At 41.6% G+C, this 14,905-nt stretch overlaps 1 protein-coding gene across 1 annotated transcript; it reads left to right on the top strand.

Annotated features, from left to right (window-relative positions):
• The first annotated feature begins 456 nt into the window (after window positions 1-456).
• On the top strand, window positions 457-5,815 carry PRSS35 (serine protease 35). The gene is made up of 2 exons (XM_023755196.1): window positions 457-560; window positions 4,249-5,815. The coding sequence occupies exon 2, from the start codon at window positions 4,268-4,270 to the stop codon at window positions 5,504-5,506; it is 1,239 nt and encodes a 412-aa protein (XP_023610964.1). The 5' UTR covers window positions 457-560; window positions 4,249-4,267; the 3' UTR covers window positions 5,507-5,815.
• The last annotated feature ends 9,090 nt before the right edge of the window (window positions 5,816-14,905 follow it).

The following is a 14,905-nucleotide window of genomic DNA, read 5'->3' as shown; positions in this document are numbered from 1 at the left end:
TCTGGAAAGTGACAGTTGAGGTCACAATTATAGTGGAAGGTTGGAAAAAGGAGGAAGATGAGGGAAGACAAGGAATGTTATAGATTTCAAAATATAGATGCCCCACTAACGGGGACTGTATCTTGTTAGGTCAATGAGTTAGTGCTTTTTGAATGTTGGGCATATGTAGATGGAGCCAATGAACCATGGGTTGCTCTATCACTGAGAGCTGTCATTTACATTACATTGACATTTTACCACCAGGCAAACTTAGATTTTCCAAAAGAAAGCATCCATAGACATTTGTCCAATTTTAAATTACAGGCCAAATTAAGCTAACTGAACCCATGTCCTCTTATTACTGTGATTCTGAGGTCATGTTACAAGGCTGTGCCCTTCCCATGCCCAAGGATAGATGTGGGCATGGCTTTTATTTTTGTGGAGCTCGCTCCAAGGGCACCAGACAGGGCTGGGCAACTCATGCCACTGCTCGATCTGTGGCTTCAGAAGTTGGCGGCATCTCATACCAGCCTACTGAATTTGAATCTTTTCAGATCTCTTATTAAGTCACTCATATAAAAGTAAGTTATTTTTTTCTTATTAAATCACTGAACCATTTGCTGTTAGCAGTTGCTAAGATAGTAAAAGAGCAAACTTCAGAATAAATTTATTTTGTACACAAACATGGAGCAGATATCATTTGAAACCTGGTTAGGTTAAGCAATCATCCCTGGAAAGACTGCCTTCCAGGGTGTGGCTCAGCTACTACACTAGGGCCTTGGTTTACTGTGATTCTTAAACTGTATTGAGTATCAGAATTGCCTGGAAGGCGGGTGAAAACATAGATAGCTGGGAACCTGCCCCCCTCCTGGAGAGTTTCGGGCAGTAGGTGGTTGGGCCCTGAAATTATCATTTTTAACACATTCCTGAGTGATGCTGACCTGGCTTCTCTGGGGACTAGAAGCTCAGCATCCTTTGATATGACAGGGTTTATAGCTTGCCAGACATCAATACAGAATTTTATTAACAAATTAATGACATTCTTTTGAATTGTTCATGTTTCATGTTGAGTCCCAAGTCAGGAATAAAAGCAATGCCTCAGCTCAAAGCAGTTAGGTAGGAAGTGTTTTACCTTACTCACAGGAGAGTCAGTCTTCATTCTGTTCAGACCTTTAACTGATTGGGTGAGGCCCACCCACATTGAGGAGAGAAAACTGTTTTGCTCATTCTACTAATTCAAATGCCAATCTCATCCAGAAACACCGTCACAGGAACACCACACCCAGGGTAATGTGCAACCAAGTACCTGGGCACCCTGTGGCCTAGTCAAGTTGACACATAAAATGATTACATTGGGCTTTCTTAAAAGCCTGCCTACAGAGTTATGACACAGAGTACATGTTTTATTTCGTAAAGAGTAGGGAAACTTCTATATTTTTTGTTCATATTCCAGTTCAATGATTTGCATAGTAGAATATGATCTTGTCAGTTATTTAATAGCTACATTCTTCCTTTCTAATCCCTAAGTAGATAAAAAGTTGCAAGACTAAACTAAATCATTCTGAAAACAAAAACTAACTGGGGAAATAGTACCACAGCACCATGATTTGGGACATCTCTGTTTGCCTAGGAATGACTCTCCCACATTATTATTCTACAGAACATTAGTATCAAGTGTTAATATGTACAAAGTGATTCTATGTATTTCTCAATGAAGACATATGGCTGACTTTCAGTCTTTGATGCAATCATATACTGCAATCATGTACTGTATAAATAGACAGCTATTATCATAAAGGGCTAAATGAAAAAATCAAAATGTTTTTAATCCTCACCCAAGAATATTTTTTTTCCTTGGGTGAGGATTAGGTGGAAGGGAGGGAGTAGGTGGGGGAGAGAGAGAGAGAAACATCAATGTGAAAGAGACACATTGATTTGTTGTCTCCTGTATGCTCCCCAGTGGGGCTGAGGATTGAACCTACAACTGAGGTACATTCCCTTGATCGGGAATTGAACCTGAGACCCTTTGGTCTGCAGGCCAACACTTTAACCACTGAGCAAAACCTGCCAAGGTGAAAAAATTAATTTTTAAAACTTGTTTTCCAGACTAAAAAGCTCCCTTGATTGAAATTTTGCTGAGCATCAGGTAGATGAAATATATATATCTTTTTAATCATCATCTATTTTAGTCTGTTGATAACCTAAGAGGCAGCAAATAACTCTGATTTTAGCTTTTTTTTTTTTGCAAAGACATAATTTTTCATTGTGGAAACTATCCAGTTAAGCACAGGATTTCAAGGTCTTAGTGGAATTACTGAGTTATAAGCTTTTCACTCCAACCCAATTAAATAAAATTTATGAAATATTCATTGTGCAGATTGCATAGAAGATAACAAAAGAAAATACTAAGTGGCTCAACAAAATCATTATCAATATACATACTGCTCTGATAAAGTCAAATTTGCCATGGTAATGATTAGACAATATTGTCCCATGACTGTGGATTCTTTTCCAAAGTATATTCTTTGTTGATTTTTGGACAATATCAATTATTTCCCCAAATAAAATAAGTTACAAGGTAAGTTACAAGGTACTTAAACAATACAGTCTAAAATTAACTGAATCACCATTACTCAGCATTCAAGTGTGAGCAGATACAAAAAAAATGGAAATTGCAAAACTTCTGTGTAATCTTGCTGATGCCAAAACATGGTAAAGATTATTATAAATTTGTTCAATATGTTCCAATGTATGGTGATTCAAGTTAATTGTGTCATATTTTGGTGAATATATCATGTTTAAACAATGGAGAGGTTATGTAGTATATGTTTTATCAAAGAATGCTGTTTATTAATAAAATTCTGTACTCCTGTATGGCAAAAGGAACTCTGTTGTATCAAGCAATGTCGTATCCAACTCTGCTCAGAGATAACTTGTGGTTTTCATGCCGGTGCACAGGATCCTATGGGTGTACCCTGGGTTAAGGAACATTCCTAACATTCTTCATTACTTTTATTTAACACACACACACATACACCCACACACACACATTATCAGAGAGCATTGAGCGTCCAAGTGTTGTAGGAATAATGTAACTTTGAATTTGCCTCTGCTCTATACTAATTGCAAATCATTTGCTAAGCCTGGATATTTCAGCTATTAGTTAAAAATGATGTGGAGCATAGCTTACACATTTCGAAATTGCTGCTCCAAAAAGTGCTACCACTGGCCCCACCCTCAGGAAGCAACAACTGACAAACATCAGTTCCACTACAGAGATTTACATACCTGTGAGCCTAGGGAGGCAGGAAAAGAGGGCAAGAAGAGGTGAATACAAGAAGATGCAATGTATGATCGATCAGCACTCACAACTTTAAAATTACTTAACACAGAACCACTGCTCTTGGAGGAGGAGACCCATGAGGAAAGGGACTATATTTAATCCCTATCATGCTCCCCCAAGTAGCCAATTCGGAGTCATAGCCTGTGCTCCATAAATTCTTGTAACTAATTTTAACATAGAGTAAAAGCCCACTATGACACATGTTTGTATGTTGCTTTGCCTTAGATGGTAGTAAGTACAGAGTACATTTCTCTAACTTTAGCATAAAATGGCCTGTGCATATTTTTTATGATAAGGGGTTCTGCTTGTAAAAATCAAAGCAGGTCAACAGCAGATGACCTCATTTATTTACTTCATAAGCCTCTACTGCTTTTAGAATAGTATCTGGTGATTTCAATTACGTCGTCAATCAGTTTGGTCCGCAAACCATGGTTCTGGGAAATCCACTGTATTCTAATGAACGCTTTTTTGAGCTCTGTGAGGATTTACACTCTAGAGATGAGGAATCTTACGATTTTTGCGTTTAAGGAGCCAAGTGCAGGGGAAGTGCGGGGCATCTCCTGCTATCTGTATGTCTAAGGCATCTGGAAATAAGGTTGCAGGAGACCTACTTGGTCTTGGCTTGGGCAGTAGAGGCCCCCCAGTTAGCTATCCCGTCCCCCTCTCCCACGCATTGGGCCTGGGGAGGTAGAGGTGGAGATGGCAGACTGGGGCAGGGGGAGAGTTAGGGCTGGTGGCGGGAAGATTGGGGGGGAAACAATCTACTGATTTTGGAAATCTGTCCGAGCCTACTTAACAGGGTGTTTAATCACAATAAGGACTCCTGTTTGTGGTGAAGATTGGACCCAAGGCCTAAATGACATGGATAAGTATCATTTAAAAAGAAAATGTTGTAAAGCTCCTCTTTTCTCTTTCTATTTTTTAAGGACAAGAGAGAAAAACACAATGGAAAAGACGCTACTGTGGTTGATCTTTTTCACGCTTGGGTGGCCCCTCACTGATGGATCAGAGATGGAGCAGGATTTTATGTGGCATCTGAGAAAAGTACCCCGGGTTGTCAGTGACAGGACTTTCCATCTCACCAGCCCCACGTTTGAGGCCGATGCCAAGATGGTGTTAAAGAAAGTGTGTGGCATCGAGTGCCAAAAAGAGCTCCCAGCTCCCAGCCTCTCTGACCTGGAAGATTCTCTCTCCTATGAGACTGTCTTTGAGAATGGCACCCGGACCTTGACCAGAGTGAAAGTGCAAGGTCTGGTCCTGGAGCCCACGCCAAACACCACCGCCAGAGGGGTATCGGCCAGGAGAAAGAGGCAGGTGTATGGCACAGACAGCCGGTTCAGCATCTTGGACAAAAGATTCCTCACCAACTTCCCTTTCAACACCGCCGTGAAGCTGTCCACGGGCTGCAGTGGCGTTCTCGTGTCCCCCAAGCACGTTCTGACCGCCGCCCACTGTGTGCACGACGGGAAGGACTATGTGAAAGGGAGTAGGAAGCTGAGGGTAGGGCTGCTGAAGATGAGAAATAAAGGAGGTGGCAAGAGACGTAGGGGTTCCAGGAGGAGCAGGAGAGAAGCCAATGGTGATGACCAAAGGGAGGGCAGCAAAGAGAATCTGAAGGAGACAGGCAAGGCTGCAAGGAGGAGAAAGAACTCTGCTGGGGGTCAGAGGGGCGCTGAGGGCGGGCCCTCCTTCCAGTGGACCCGCGTCAAGAACACCCACATCCCCAAAGGCTGGGCCACGGGAGGGAGAGGGGCCGCCGCCTTGGACTACGACTACGCTCTTCTGGAGCTGAAACGCGCTCACAAAAAGAAATACATGGACCTAGGAATCAGCCCGGCCCTCAGGAGGCTGCCCGGGGGCATGATCCACTTCTCCGGCTTTGATCAGGACAGAGCTGATCAGCTGGTCTACCGGTTTTGCAGCGTGTCCGAGGAGTCCAGTGATCTCCTCTATCAATACTGCGATGCCCAGCCGGGCTCCACCGGCTCCGGGGTCTACCTGCGTCTGAAAGAGCCAGACAAGCATTGGAAGCGCAAGATCATCGCGGTCTATTCCGGCCACCAGTGGGTGGACGTGCAGGGCGAGCAGAAGGACTACAACGTGGCGGTGCGCATCACGCCCCTCAAGTACGCCCAGCTGTGCCTCTGGATCCGCGGGGAGGACGCCGACTGTGCTTACGGGTAACGGGACCCCGAAACCAGGCCGCGGACGACCTAAGTCGCAGGGGAAACCAGTTCCGATGATTGTAGCAAGACCACCTCACGGAGTGTGCCTGGACACGAACTCTATTAATAGCATTTCAATATTTTTATAAATTTACTTTTGTCCAAAGGAGGAGATTTTCCTGCATGTAAAACCGTTTGGGTAAAGTTATTGATGGGCATTTCCATGCCAAGTATATATTCTTCTTCACATGGTGGTAAGTTTGGTTTGTGCAAAATAATTTTTTTTCCTGCTAGCCTTCTTAAAAATTAGACACTCTTTAAACCTTCAAGCTGGTCCTATAAACAATGTGATTTCTCAATGGAGTTATTCTCAGGGTCCTACCCCAAGAAGAATCTACTGTGGTGCTGGGCGCCAATTGAAGGTGAAACGGCAGATACAGAGGCGGACAGGCACATTTCAAATCGAATTAGAGACAAACATTCACGACAGTTAGGACTACTCTGAGATGGACCCATTCAGTGCATGCCCTCAGTGTTTATATTGCTTTCTCTTGGGTCTGAGAAACTTTAGTTTTTTGTTCGTTTTGTTTTTTAAAGAATTACAAGGAATAGCTTTATCAACAAAACTGTCACCTATCGTACTGCTTTGAAAAATATCGACTGAAGCGTGTATAGTTTAAAATGAAAGAAATACTTCATCCTAGGAAATAAATCTAGTTTAAAAATAGGGAAGCTGAGTATGGGAGGGGGGTTCTCTCTTCCCGCGGCCAGCACAGAGAGAGAGAACGCAAGGGTTGATGAATCTTGATTAGAACGCGACGAGGTTTAAGGAAAAGTGAAAAGACAGACACAACAATAGAGTAAAAGCTGGGCCTGGGTGTGGCATCTGCCCTCTGATGGAGGGACAGACGCAGAGAAACGCAGGGAAGGAGTTTATTAAATACTCGAATAACAGGAAGTTACATCACATCTGGGTGGGCCTTGAGTTCCTGGCGACATCATGAGATCCATCCCCTTAACACTGGGCGGGAAGGTCAAAACTGAGTGGTGTCCCAGTCTGACGACCGGTCCGCCCCCAGGGCGTGGCTCTGCCTTCGCTCTGAGTTTCATCCCACAGTTTTAAACCAAGTGTTTTTGCCAGCGGCCCTTAACAGCTGAGACCTTTTAAGATCTCAAGCTTTTATTTAACTAGTGTTCTAACCATGGGCTTTTCATGCATGCACAGGGGAGACAGCTCCACAGTTGTATATGGCCTTGCATTTGAAAGGCACATCACTTTATGCTACACAGTCTCCCGTGTGTTTTTAGGACAAGCAATTCTCGTCTTTCTCAAGCGAGAGTCTTTTTTCCCCTTGACAAAATTCAGCTTTCTTCATAGGGCCTTAGGCGTATTATTTTTGGCGAATTCTCTGAGTAGTAATTTTAAATAGCTTCCTTAAAATGAATATGATCTAAGAATACTTTTACAAAGAAGGTTCGGATTATTTTCATTAGGGACCAAGGCTGTTCACTCACTCTGGCCATCATGGCAGCCTCAGCAGACAGAGTCCACCGGTTGCCCTGGGGCACTTGATACCTATTTCCTGAATGGTTATAAAAGGGCATTAGTTCAGGCTCTTATTTATTACTCTTTTTTTTTTTTTATTAATCCTCAACCAACGATATATTTTTCATTGATTCTAGAGAGAGAAACATTGATCGGTTGGTTGCCTCATGCCTGAGCCCCGACCAGGGACAGAACCTGCAACCTGGGTATGTGTCCTGACCGGTAATCAAACCCATGAACCTTTGGTGCACAGGATGACGCTCTACCCACTGAGCAACACTGGCCAGGGCCAGGCCTTTATTTCCAAGGGGTTTTAGTAATTTGTAGGTGAATGAACCATGAAATTCAGGAACTACCGGCCTAATCTCTGGTCTGCTCTTCCTGGCAGTTTCGAGGGAACACATTCTCTTCTGTCATGACACACCCAAGTTACTGATTTTGCCAGAGCTCAAATTTATTTTATTTGTTATTATTATTTTTATGAATGGGGAGTTAAATCCTTGATTAGTATGCATAGGAATATCTGATCAGCTTATGATAAAATGGTTTGTAAATTGTGTCCAAAACAGCTGAAATTCAACACAAGTGTACGTTCTTTTATGTGAGTTGGTGAAAAAAATCATTCAATAAAAAATTTTAAAAGTAAATCAGTTATAACTATTATTGTGTTTGTATATATTTTTATGAAGGGTTTCAGCAAGTATTAAATCAACTGTCATTTACTTAAAAATGGTTCTCTTTCATTCTAACCACATTTCACTAAGTAGTATTTTATTATTGGCACTAGTGGAACAGGGCTACTGACTCAAAAGATTTGTTCAGATCTTTTTTGAAAAATCATCTATATGATCATTGCAACTAAAGATGTTTCCAGGTGAATTTTGCACACTTATTGCAAACATGCACACACAAAACTTCATCTTAGATGCTTACAAAATAATTCCTGGGATTTGTAAATTCAGAGTAATTTAGGGTGTTTAGTGTCAGTAGTTTGGTGTTTAAGGTTAAATTCTGACTACACATAATCTCCTTAAAATCATTGTACTTTTCAAAAATATAACATGTAGCTCATTTTCTTTGCAGAACTTTATTTGATTCTCCCATTCTCTTATCTTTTCTAACTGAATGATGAATCGATGGCGAATTCTTCTCATCAGATGGGGTCGCTGCATAGGATACACAGTTTTTTTATCTACTTATCATATACCAAAGGGGAGAAAACACCCTCAAATGGTTTTCTAAAGTCTAGGGAGGAAAATTCCCTTTTCACTTCTTTCTGTAATTAATAACTGGAAGTTGCATCCTGTGCATATGGTGTCTTAAAATAATTTGTATTCCCAATTTGGGCTAATTTGCTTCACCCACAGGTGAGGTGTTGTCTTAATCTGCTCGCTATCATAACAAAATATCATAGACTGGTGGCTTAAACAATAGAAATTGATTTCTCACAGTTTTGAAGGCTGGGGATTTCGGCAAGGTAGGTTTCTGAAGCCCCTTTTCTTGGTTTGGAGGCCGCCGTCTTGCAGTGTGCTCCCACGCCCTCTTCTCTGTTCACTCTCAGAGAGAGAGCTGTGAGCTCTTTGGTGGTGTCTCTTCATAAGGGGACTAATCCCCACCATGAGGGCTCTACCCTGGTGACCCCACCTAGCCCCAATGACCTCATTCAGGCCCCGTTTTTTTGGGTAGGGCTTCAACATATGAATTGGGGGTGGGGGTAGCACACAAACATTCAGTCCATAATAGGTGTCTATTCTAAACCCACAAGTTGCATCTTGGGCCAGGCCCAGGGAACTCACAAACATCCCAGTCACCAGAGGAACTAGCTATGAATGGCAGCTCAGGCCAACCAATCGCCTTCTTCCCACTTTCATTATCATCATCTCAAGTGCTCATACCTGGGACATAGATGGCAATTAATATATGCTTAAAGTATCAAGTATTCATTGAAGGCATTATTTACTCTCTGCTAGATGATAAGCCTTCAAATAATTAGAGCTATTATCTTAAGTGTATATTGTATTAAAGATAAAGCTACATATCTAAATAATGGAAATACTTCTCATAATGAGAATTTTACTCTCAGAATATTGTGGCACTTAAGGAATCAGATATTTGCCATATTCCCTACTGACTTGTTTGAGTTTCTGATGAGCATGCCTTCAAACTGACAGGTCCCAGGCTCCTGCAGCGACTCCCCATCCTCTCCATCTGCCATGTAAACATTTAATAAGATAAGCTCTGCCTCAGAACATGCCTCCAAAATACTTTTGTTTTAGTAATATTTTAAACGTTCCAATAATATCTTAAGATCCCTTCACTTTTTTCAAGCACTGGGAAGAAGCTGGCTACTTAGAATATCTACTTCAATTCACAATGCAGCCAATATGTGAATTTATTATCTATTTTTACCTTCCAGTATGGTTACCAAACTTTGGCTATGTGAGCACATTTCTATCTATATTTATAAATGTTTTATTAATACTCAAACTTGAACTTGTGTTATTAAAATTCTGTGTATGTATTCATAGCCTGAGAAGTGTGTATACTTTCACACATGTGGCACAGATAAGGGAAATACTTTGGAATCTCTTCATATAACTGAATACAGATGATTTTGAAAAGTTCTAGGCTTTTGCTCAGCCTATCCATTCCTTATTCTTCTCTATAGACATATGAAAGCATACCAATATATTATGCTTATAATGATTGCGTAATCAATATAACATTTAGTTCTGTCCAGTATGAGTTTTGGAGGGCAGTACATTATAGAAAGATTTTCATAAAAAAGCTTAACCTATATTTTAAAAAGTTGTTTAAAAGAAATTATAAAAATAATTTTTAAAAAATGAATAAAAAAAGGGAAACATTAGTGGTCTACAGAATTGACTTGTTTTTCTACTCAAATGCAATTCTAACCTCAAAAGTAAAGAAAAAAATTCTTTCCCCAATATTTTATGAAACCCCCAAAATATTGAATGTTAATGTGTGTTATTGAAAGTTTAGAATTGGCCATACAGCTACACCTGATTTATGCATGCACTTAGCATTGTGGTTTATAGATACACCAACTCTGGTATAATGGAAAAAATTCTGGATGTGGAATAGAAGACCTTTAATTGTCTAACCAGAGCAGACTTGCCTGTATAAAGTAAATGTTCACCAAATAAAATATCCTGACACTTGCAATTAGTTTTCTAAGCTTACAGAAATTACTTAATATAACTGAAAGAAAGACTAGAATATCCTAAGAGCAGAGGTCAGCAATCATTTATCCCAGAACTAGTGTGAGTGTGAGTATGTGTGAGTGTGTGTGCTGCTGGCCCTCTTGGGAGGATTGGGGTGATACAACTCTTGTTTTCTCAAAATAGTCATCTTCCCCTCTCCACCGCTGTTACTCCTAAACTTCCAGCTACAGGCGTTTAGCTAGCAAACAATGCAATGCTCTTCTAAGAACTGCCCATTAAGGAGTTTATCTCTTCTCAGCTGGAAGAACAATTCAGGGACTTCCCAAGAACAATCCCTAGAGTACTGAGGCCCCTGGCAGATAAGGAGAAGCCCCTTCCTGCTCCATGCACCCACCCCTTACCCGTCTTCCCCTTCCCATTAATTGACAGGAGTCAAAACTTTGCAATTTTGTTTTCCTTAGAATTTAAACTAGTGCTACTGACCCAGACACCAGATCGTAAAACACCACAAATCTCAGGATATAAGAGAAAAGAACATACTAATACACAGTAGAGAGTTCTGGGAGGATGTGAGAATTTTTTCCTTAAAACTACTTTCAATGGATCAGTTGTTAGACAAATTTGCAGCCAACAACTTAGAAGATACAACTTTTAAATTCTTCAAAAACATTTCTTTGCAATACCTACACAAGTGCTGTTTGTTTTCTTTCTTTTAAAAATCAGGATTGGCTTGGTGCAAAGATCCTACTGCCAAACAAAAGTACCACTTCATGAAGCAATTGCCTGAAAATAAAAGTGTGTTATTTTTGAGACAACTGGATTTAGTCTTTTGCCACTGTACTTGAAACATTTACTTTAAAAGGCATTCTTTGTGGCCTGGGAAAGTAAGTGACACTATTGTACCCACCAAATGGGCAGTGGTGCCACTTCTTGTGGATGGTCCGTGACTGATGTGGTTCCCTAATCGGATGTCCAGGGCAACCGTCAGCCCGCAAATAGCAGCATGTCTCTCGTGCACATATTCCCAGATGAAAGCTTGGGTTTCGGTGAAAACTAGTGTATCATTATGCTACACGGACCACCTTTTTATAATCTGCAACTAAATGTGTTAATTTTTAGGCTAGGTCAATCAAAATACTCTTTGTGGCTTTCCTATTTTAAAGAATTTGGAAATGTTCTCTTTTGCTGGAATCATCTGTGTCTTTCCAATAGAGCTACATATTCAGAGTCCACTGGATTTATGATATTTCAATGGTTTCCCTTAGCCTAGTGGTTTCTGAATTTGGCTGCTCATTGAAATAACCTAGGGAATTATTTCAGAAAGCCCGTTTCCAGGGCCTCACCGAAATCTTCCCTGCAGTCTCTCAGTGTGAAGCGCAGACGTCTATATTTGATAAAGTTCTCCAAATACGTACGACGATCACCCAGGTTTGGGAACCACTATCATAACCTATCTTTCCTAAACTGATTGTTCTTCCACCTCACACAGTTCTCCCTCTGCGCACAATATTTTTCTTTTTCTTTCAAGTTAAATGTTTTCTCAGTTTTACCTGCCTTCATGTTTTTTCTTGTAAACTCCTTCCAGTATGTTGGTGAGGAAAATGGTGACAAAACTATCAAATGCATAGGTGGGATTCTTTTCAGCACATTTTTTAAATGCCCTCACATTTTTATTTTATACACTTGTCTTAGCATTTCTTCCAAAGATTCCTAAAGGGAGACTGTTGGTCAAAAGCTTTGTTCATTATATGTCCTAATAGCTACTGACGATTGTGTACGTCCCAAAAAATCTTTTGCCTTTCTTCACTTTTTAAAAGTACAATAAATAACATGAAAGCTAGAGATCAATGGAGACACTGAGAACCACTTGCAATCATTACACCATATAGAAAGTGATTCAAATCTTCAGCTTAAGATGGTGTGTTTTTAAAAAATCCTCACCTGAGGATTTTTCCATGGATTTTACAGAATGGAAGGGGAGGGAGGAGATAGATAGAGAGAGAGAGAGATAAACTTCTATGTGAGAGAGACATATTGATTGGTTGCCTTTTGCACATGCACTGACCTGGCCACATTGAACCTGCAACCCAGGTATGTGCCCTTGACTGGGAATAGAACCTGCGGCCCTTAGGTGTCTGGGATGACGCTCTAACTGCTGAGCCAAACCGGCCAAGGCAAGATGGGTTTTAATTAGTGTTAGTTCTTTTATTACAGTAAGCTGAAAAAGAATTATTAAAACTCTAATACCATCTATATCAGTGGTTCTCAACATTCTTATTGCCGCGACCCTTTAATACAGCTCCTCATGTTGTGGTGACCCCCAACCATAAAATTATTTTTGTTGCTACTTCATAACTGTAATTTTGCTGCTGTTATGAATCGTAATGTAAATATCTGATATGCAGGATGTATTTTCATTGTTACAAATTGAACATAATTAAAGCATAGTGATTAATCACAAAAACAATATGTAATTATATATTCAATATGTGTTTTCCGATGGTCTTAGGCGACCCCTGTGAAAGGGTTGTTCAACAACCAAAGGGGTCGCGACCCACAGGTTGAGAACCGCTGATCTATATGTATGTAAAAAGCCAGTGACCAGAATGCCTTAACGTAACGACCAGAATGACTGGTTACTATGACGTCCACTGCGGCCAGTGAACTGGCCTGATCGGGGGGGCGGGGCCAGCTGGCCAACCTCCTGCAGCCCCTCCCCCAGCCCGGCTCCACCCTAGATTGGCCCCCCCACCCTGATCAGGGGCAGGGTTGGCCAGCAACACCCATAGCTCTCCCCCAGGCTGCTGGCCCCTATCCGCCGGGGCTATGGGTGGTTGGCTGGCCAGCCCTGCCCCAATCACCATGGTCCCTCCCCCCAGCTGGCCCAACCCCGATCTGCCCCGATTGGGACCAGGCTGGCTGGACCCCACCCGTGCATGAATCTGTGCACTGGGCCTCTAGTTTCACAATAAAAGCACTATGCAAGTTATTCTTCAGTTATCAGAAATGTGATAGTAGCCCAGCAGTATCTAGACAGGTGAAGAGACCTTTAAGAACTAACATACTGTGTTCATCCTTCAGACACTTACCTGGCACTTACTCAGGTGCTCATTGCTGAGGAGATGAACAGGGGGAGACATTTCCTGCCTTTGAGGCTCACAGTCAGCCAAAACAGATGCCATCTTCACAGTTGATTATAACACAACTAGAGGCCCAGTGCACAAAATTCATGCAGGGTAGGGTCCCCGGGCCTGGCCTGCGGTCAGGGCTGATCTTCCCTGGCTGCTGGCAGCCAGCCCTGCCCCCCACCATTGGTTGCACTCTGTGTGTGGGGCGACCAGGGGGGACGATTGGGGCCCCAGCACCACCCGGGTCCGCCGCCACCCCCCCCACCCCCCAGTTCCTGGTTCCCCATCGGGCAATCGGGGCCTGCAAACTGGGGGCAGCTCCTGTGTTGAGCATCTGCCCCCCAGTGGTCAGTGCGCATCATAGCCAACCAGTCGTTCTGTCGTCTGGTCGATTTGCATATTGTGCTTTTATATATATAGATATGTTAAATGCCATAAAGGCTGTTGAAAATTGTGCTCTGAGAAGAACAGGGTGAGGAGTCATGATGGACAAGAGGAATTCAGCTGCACTGGTGGGGTTGGTGAGGTAATTTCAGCAGAGGGCCCTGTGTGGGCCAGCAGAGTGCTTGGTGTCCCCTGGCATGAGTGGTGGTGTGGTCACACACAGAACAGTGTGCTGGTGCACTTGTGTGCACACAGGCACAGGGTGGAGTTGAAGCAGAGGTGAGGTTAGAAAGGCACATTGACCGTGTGCAGGGACACCATAAGTAAATTGGACCTGAGCTGAAAATTATCCAGAGAGTTTAAGTTTTTGAGTGCCCAGCGGACCTCACCCAGCATCTCAGCTGTGAGACAATTCCCCTCCAAGGACACCATGACACTCACCAATGGAGGACTCTTGTCCAATGGAAGAAAAGCTTCTTTTTTAAAAATTCAATATTAAACTTAAAATGATTTACAATCTAATACAACATTTCTATTACAATATGCCCACAAAGGAATATAGGATCAAATGTAATCTATAAAAAGTATATATATTATCAGATACTAGCTTCTGAAAGTCACTCCCCAAGACACAAAACTAGGTAACTAAGAGAAAGTTAGTTTTAGAAATAAGGGTATGCTTCCATTTGAGAAATATTTCCATTGAGATTGGACTACTTTTTGAAAAAATTACTTGGAACACCTAGTTGTAGGCATAAAGCCACCCAATTTTGTTAAAACAGGCTAATCTACATTTTGTGCCTGAGTGACCATGCATGCAAGTGTGTGAATAAAGTTACATTATTCGCCAACTTCTATGGGGAATTCTCACAAAACCATTATGGATTTAATTGCATGTTTTAAAAGAAAAGTTCATCCTCTTCTGTTTTGGAATATGGAATTTCAGGTTAGGGGGCAGCAGCCAGAGTCCCAAATTTAATGATAGCTGATTAAAATTGTTCTTTTTCCCCTTATTTTTAATTTATTGTAAAGTTATCAAAACTATACTCACATGGACAGCATTTCTCACCCTGAATGTTTTAAAATTTTTAATATTTTGTATGTGTGTGTCATTGGAAACAGATTTTTTCCACCCCTAAAAAAAAGAGTGAGAAAAAGATTATGTTTGCATTTTC

The sequence above is a fragment of the Myotis lucifugus genome, unplaced genomic scaffold, assembly GCF_000147115.1.
Source record: "Myotis lucifugus unplaced genomic scaffold, Myoluc2.0 scaffold_71, whole genome shotgun sequence".
Lineage (NCBI taxonomy): Eukaryota > Metazoa > Chordata > Mammalia > Chiroptera > Vespertilionidae > Myotis > Myotis lucifugus.
This window is presented reverse-complemented; position numbering and strand designations above follow the sequence as displayed.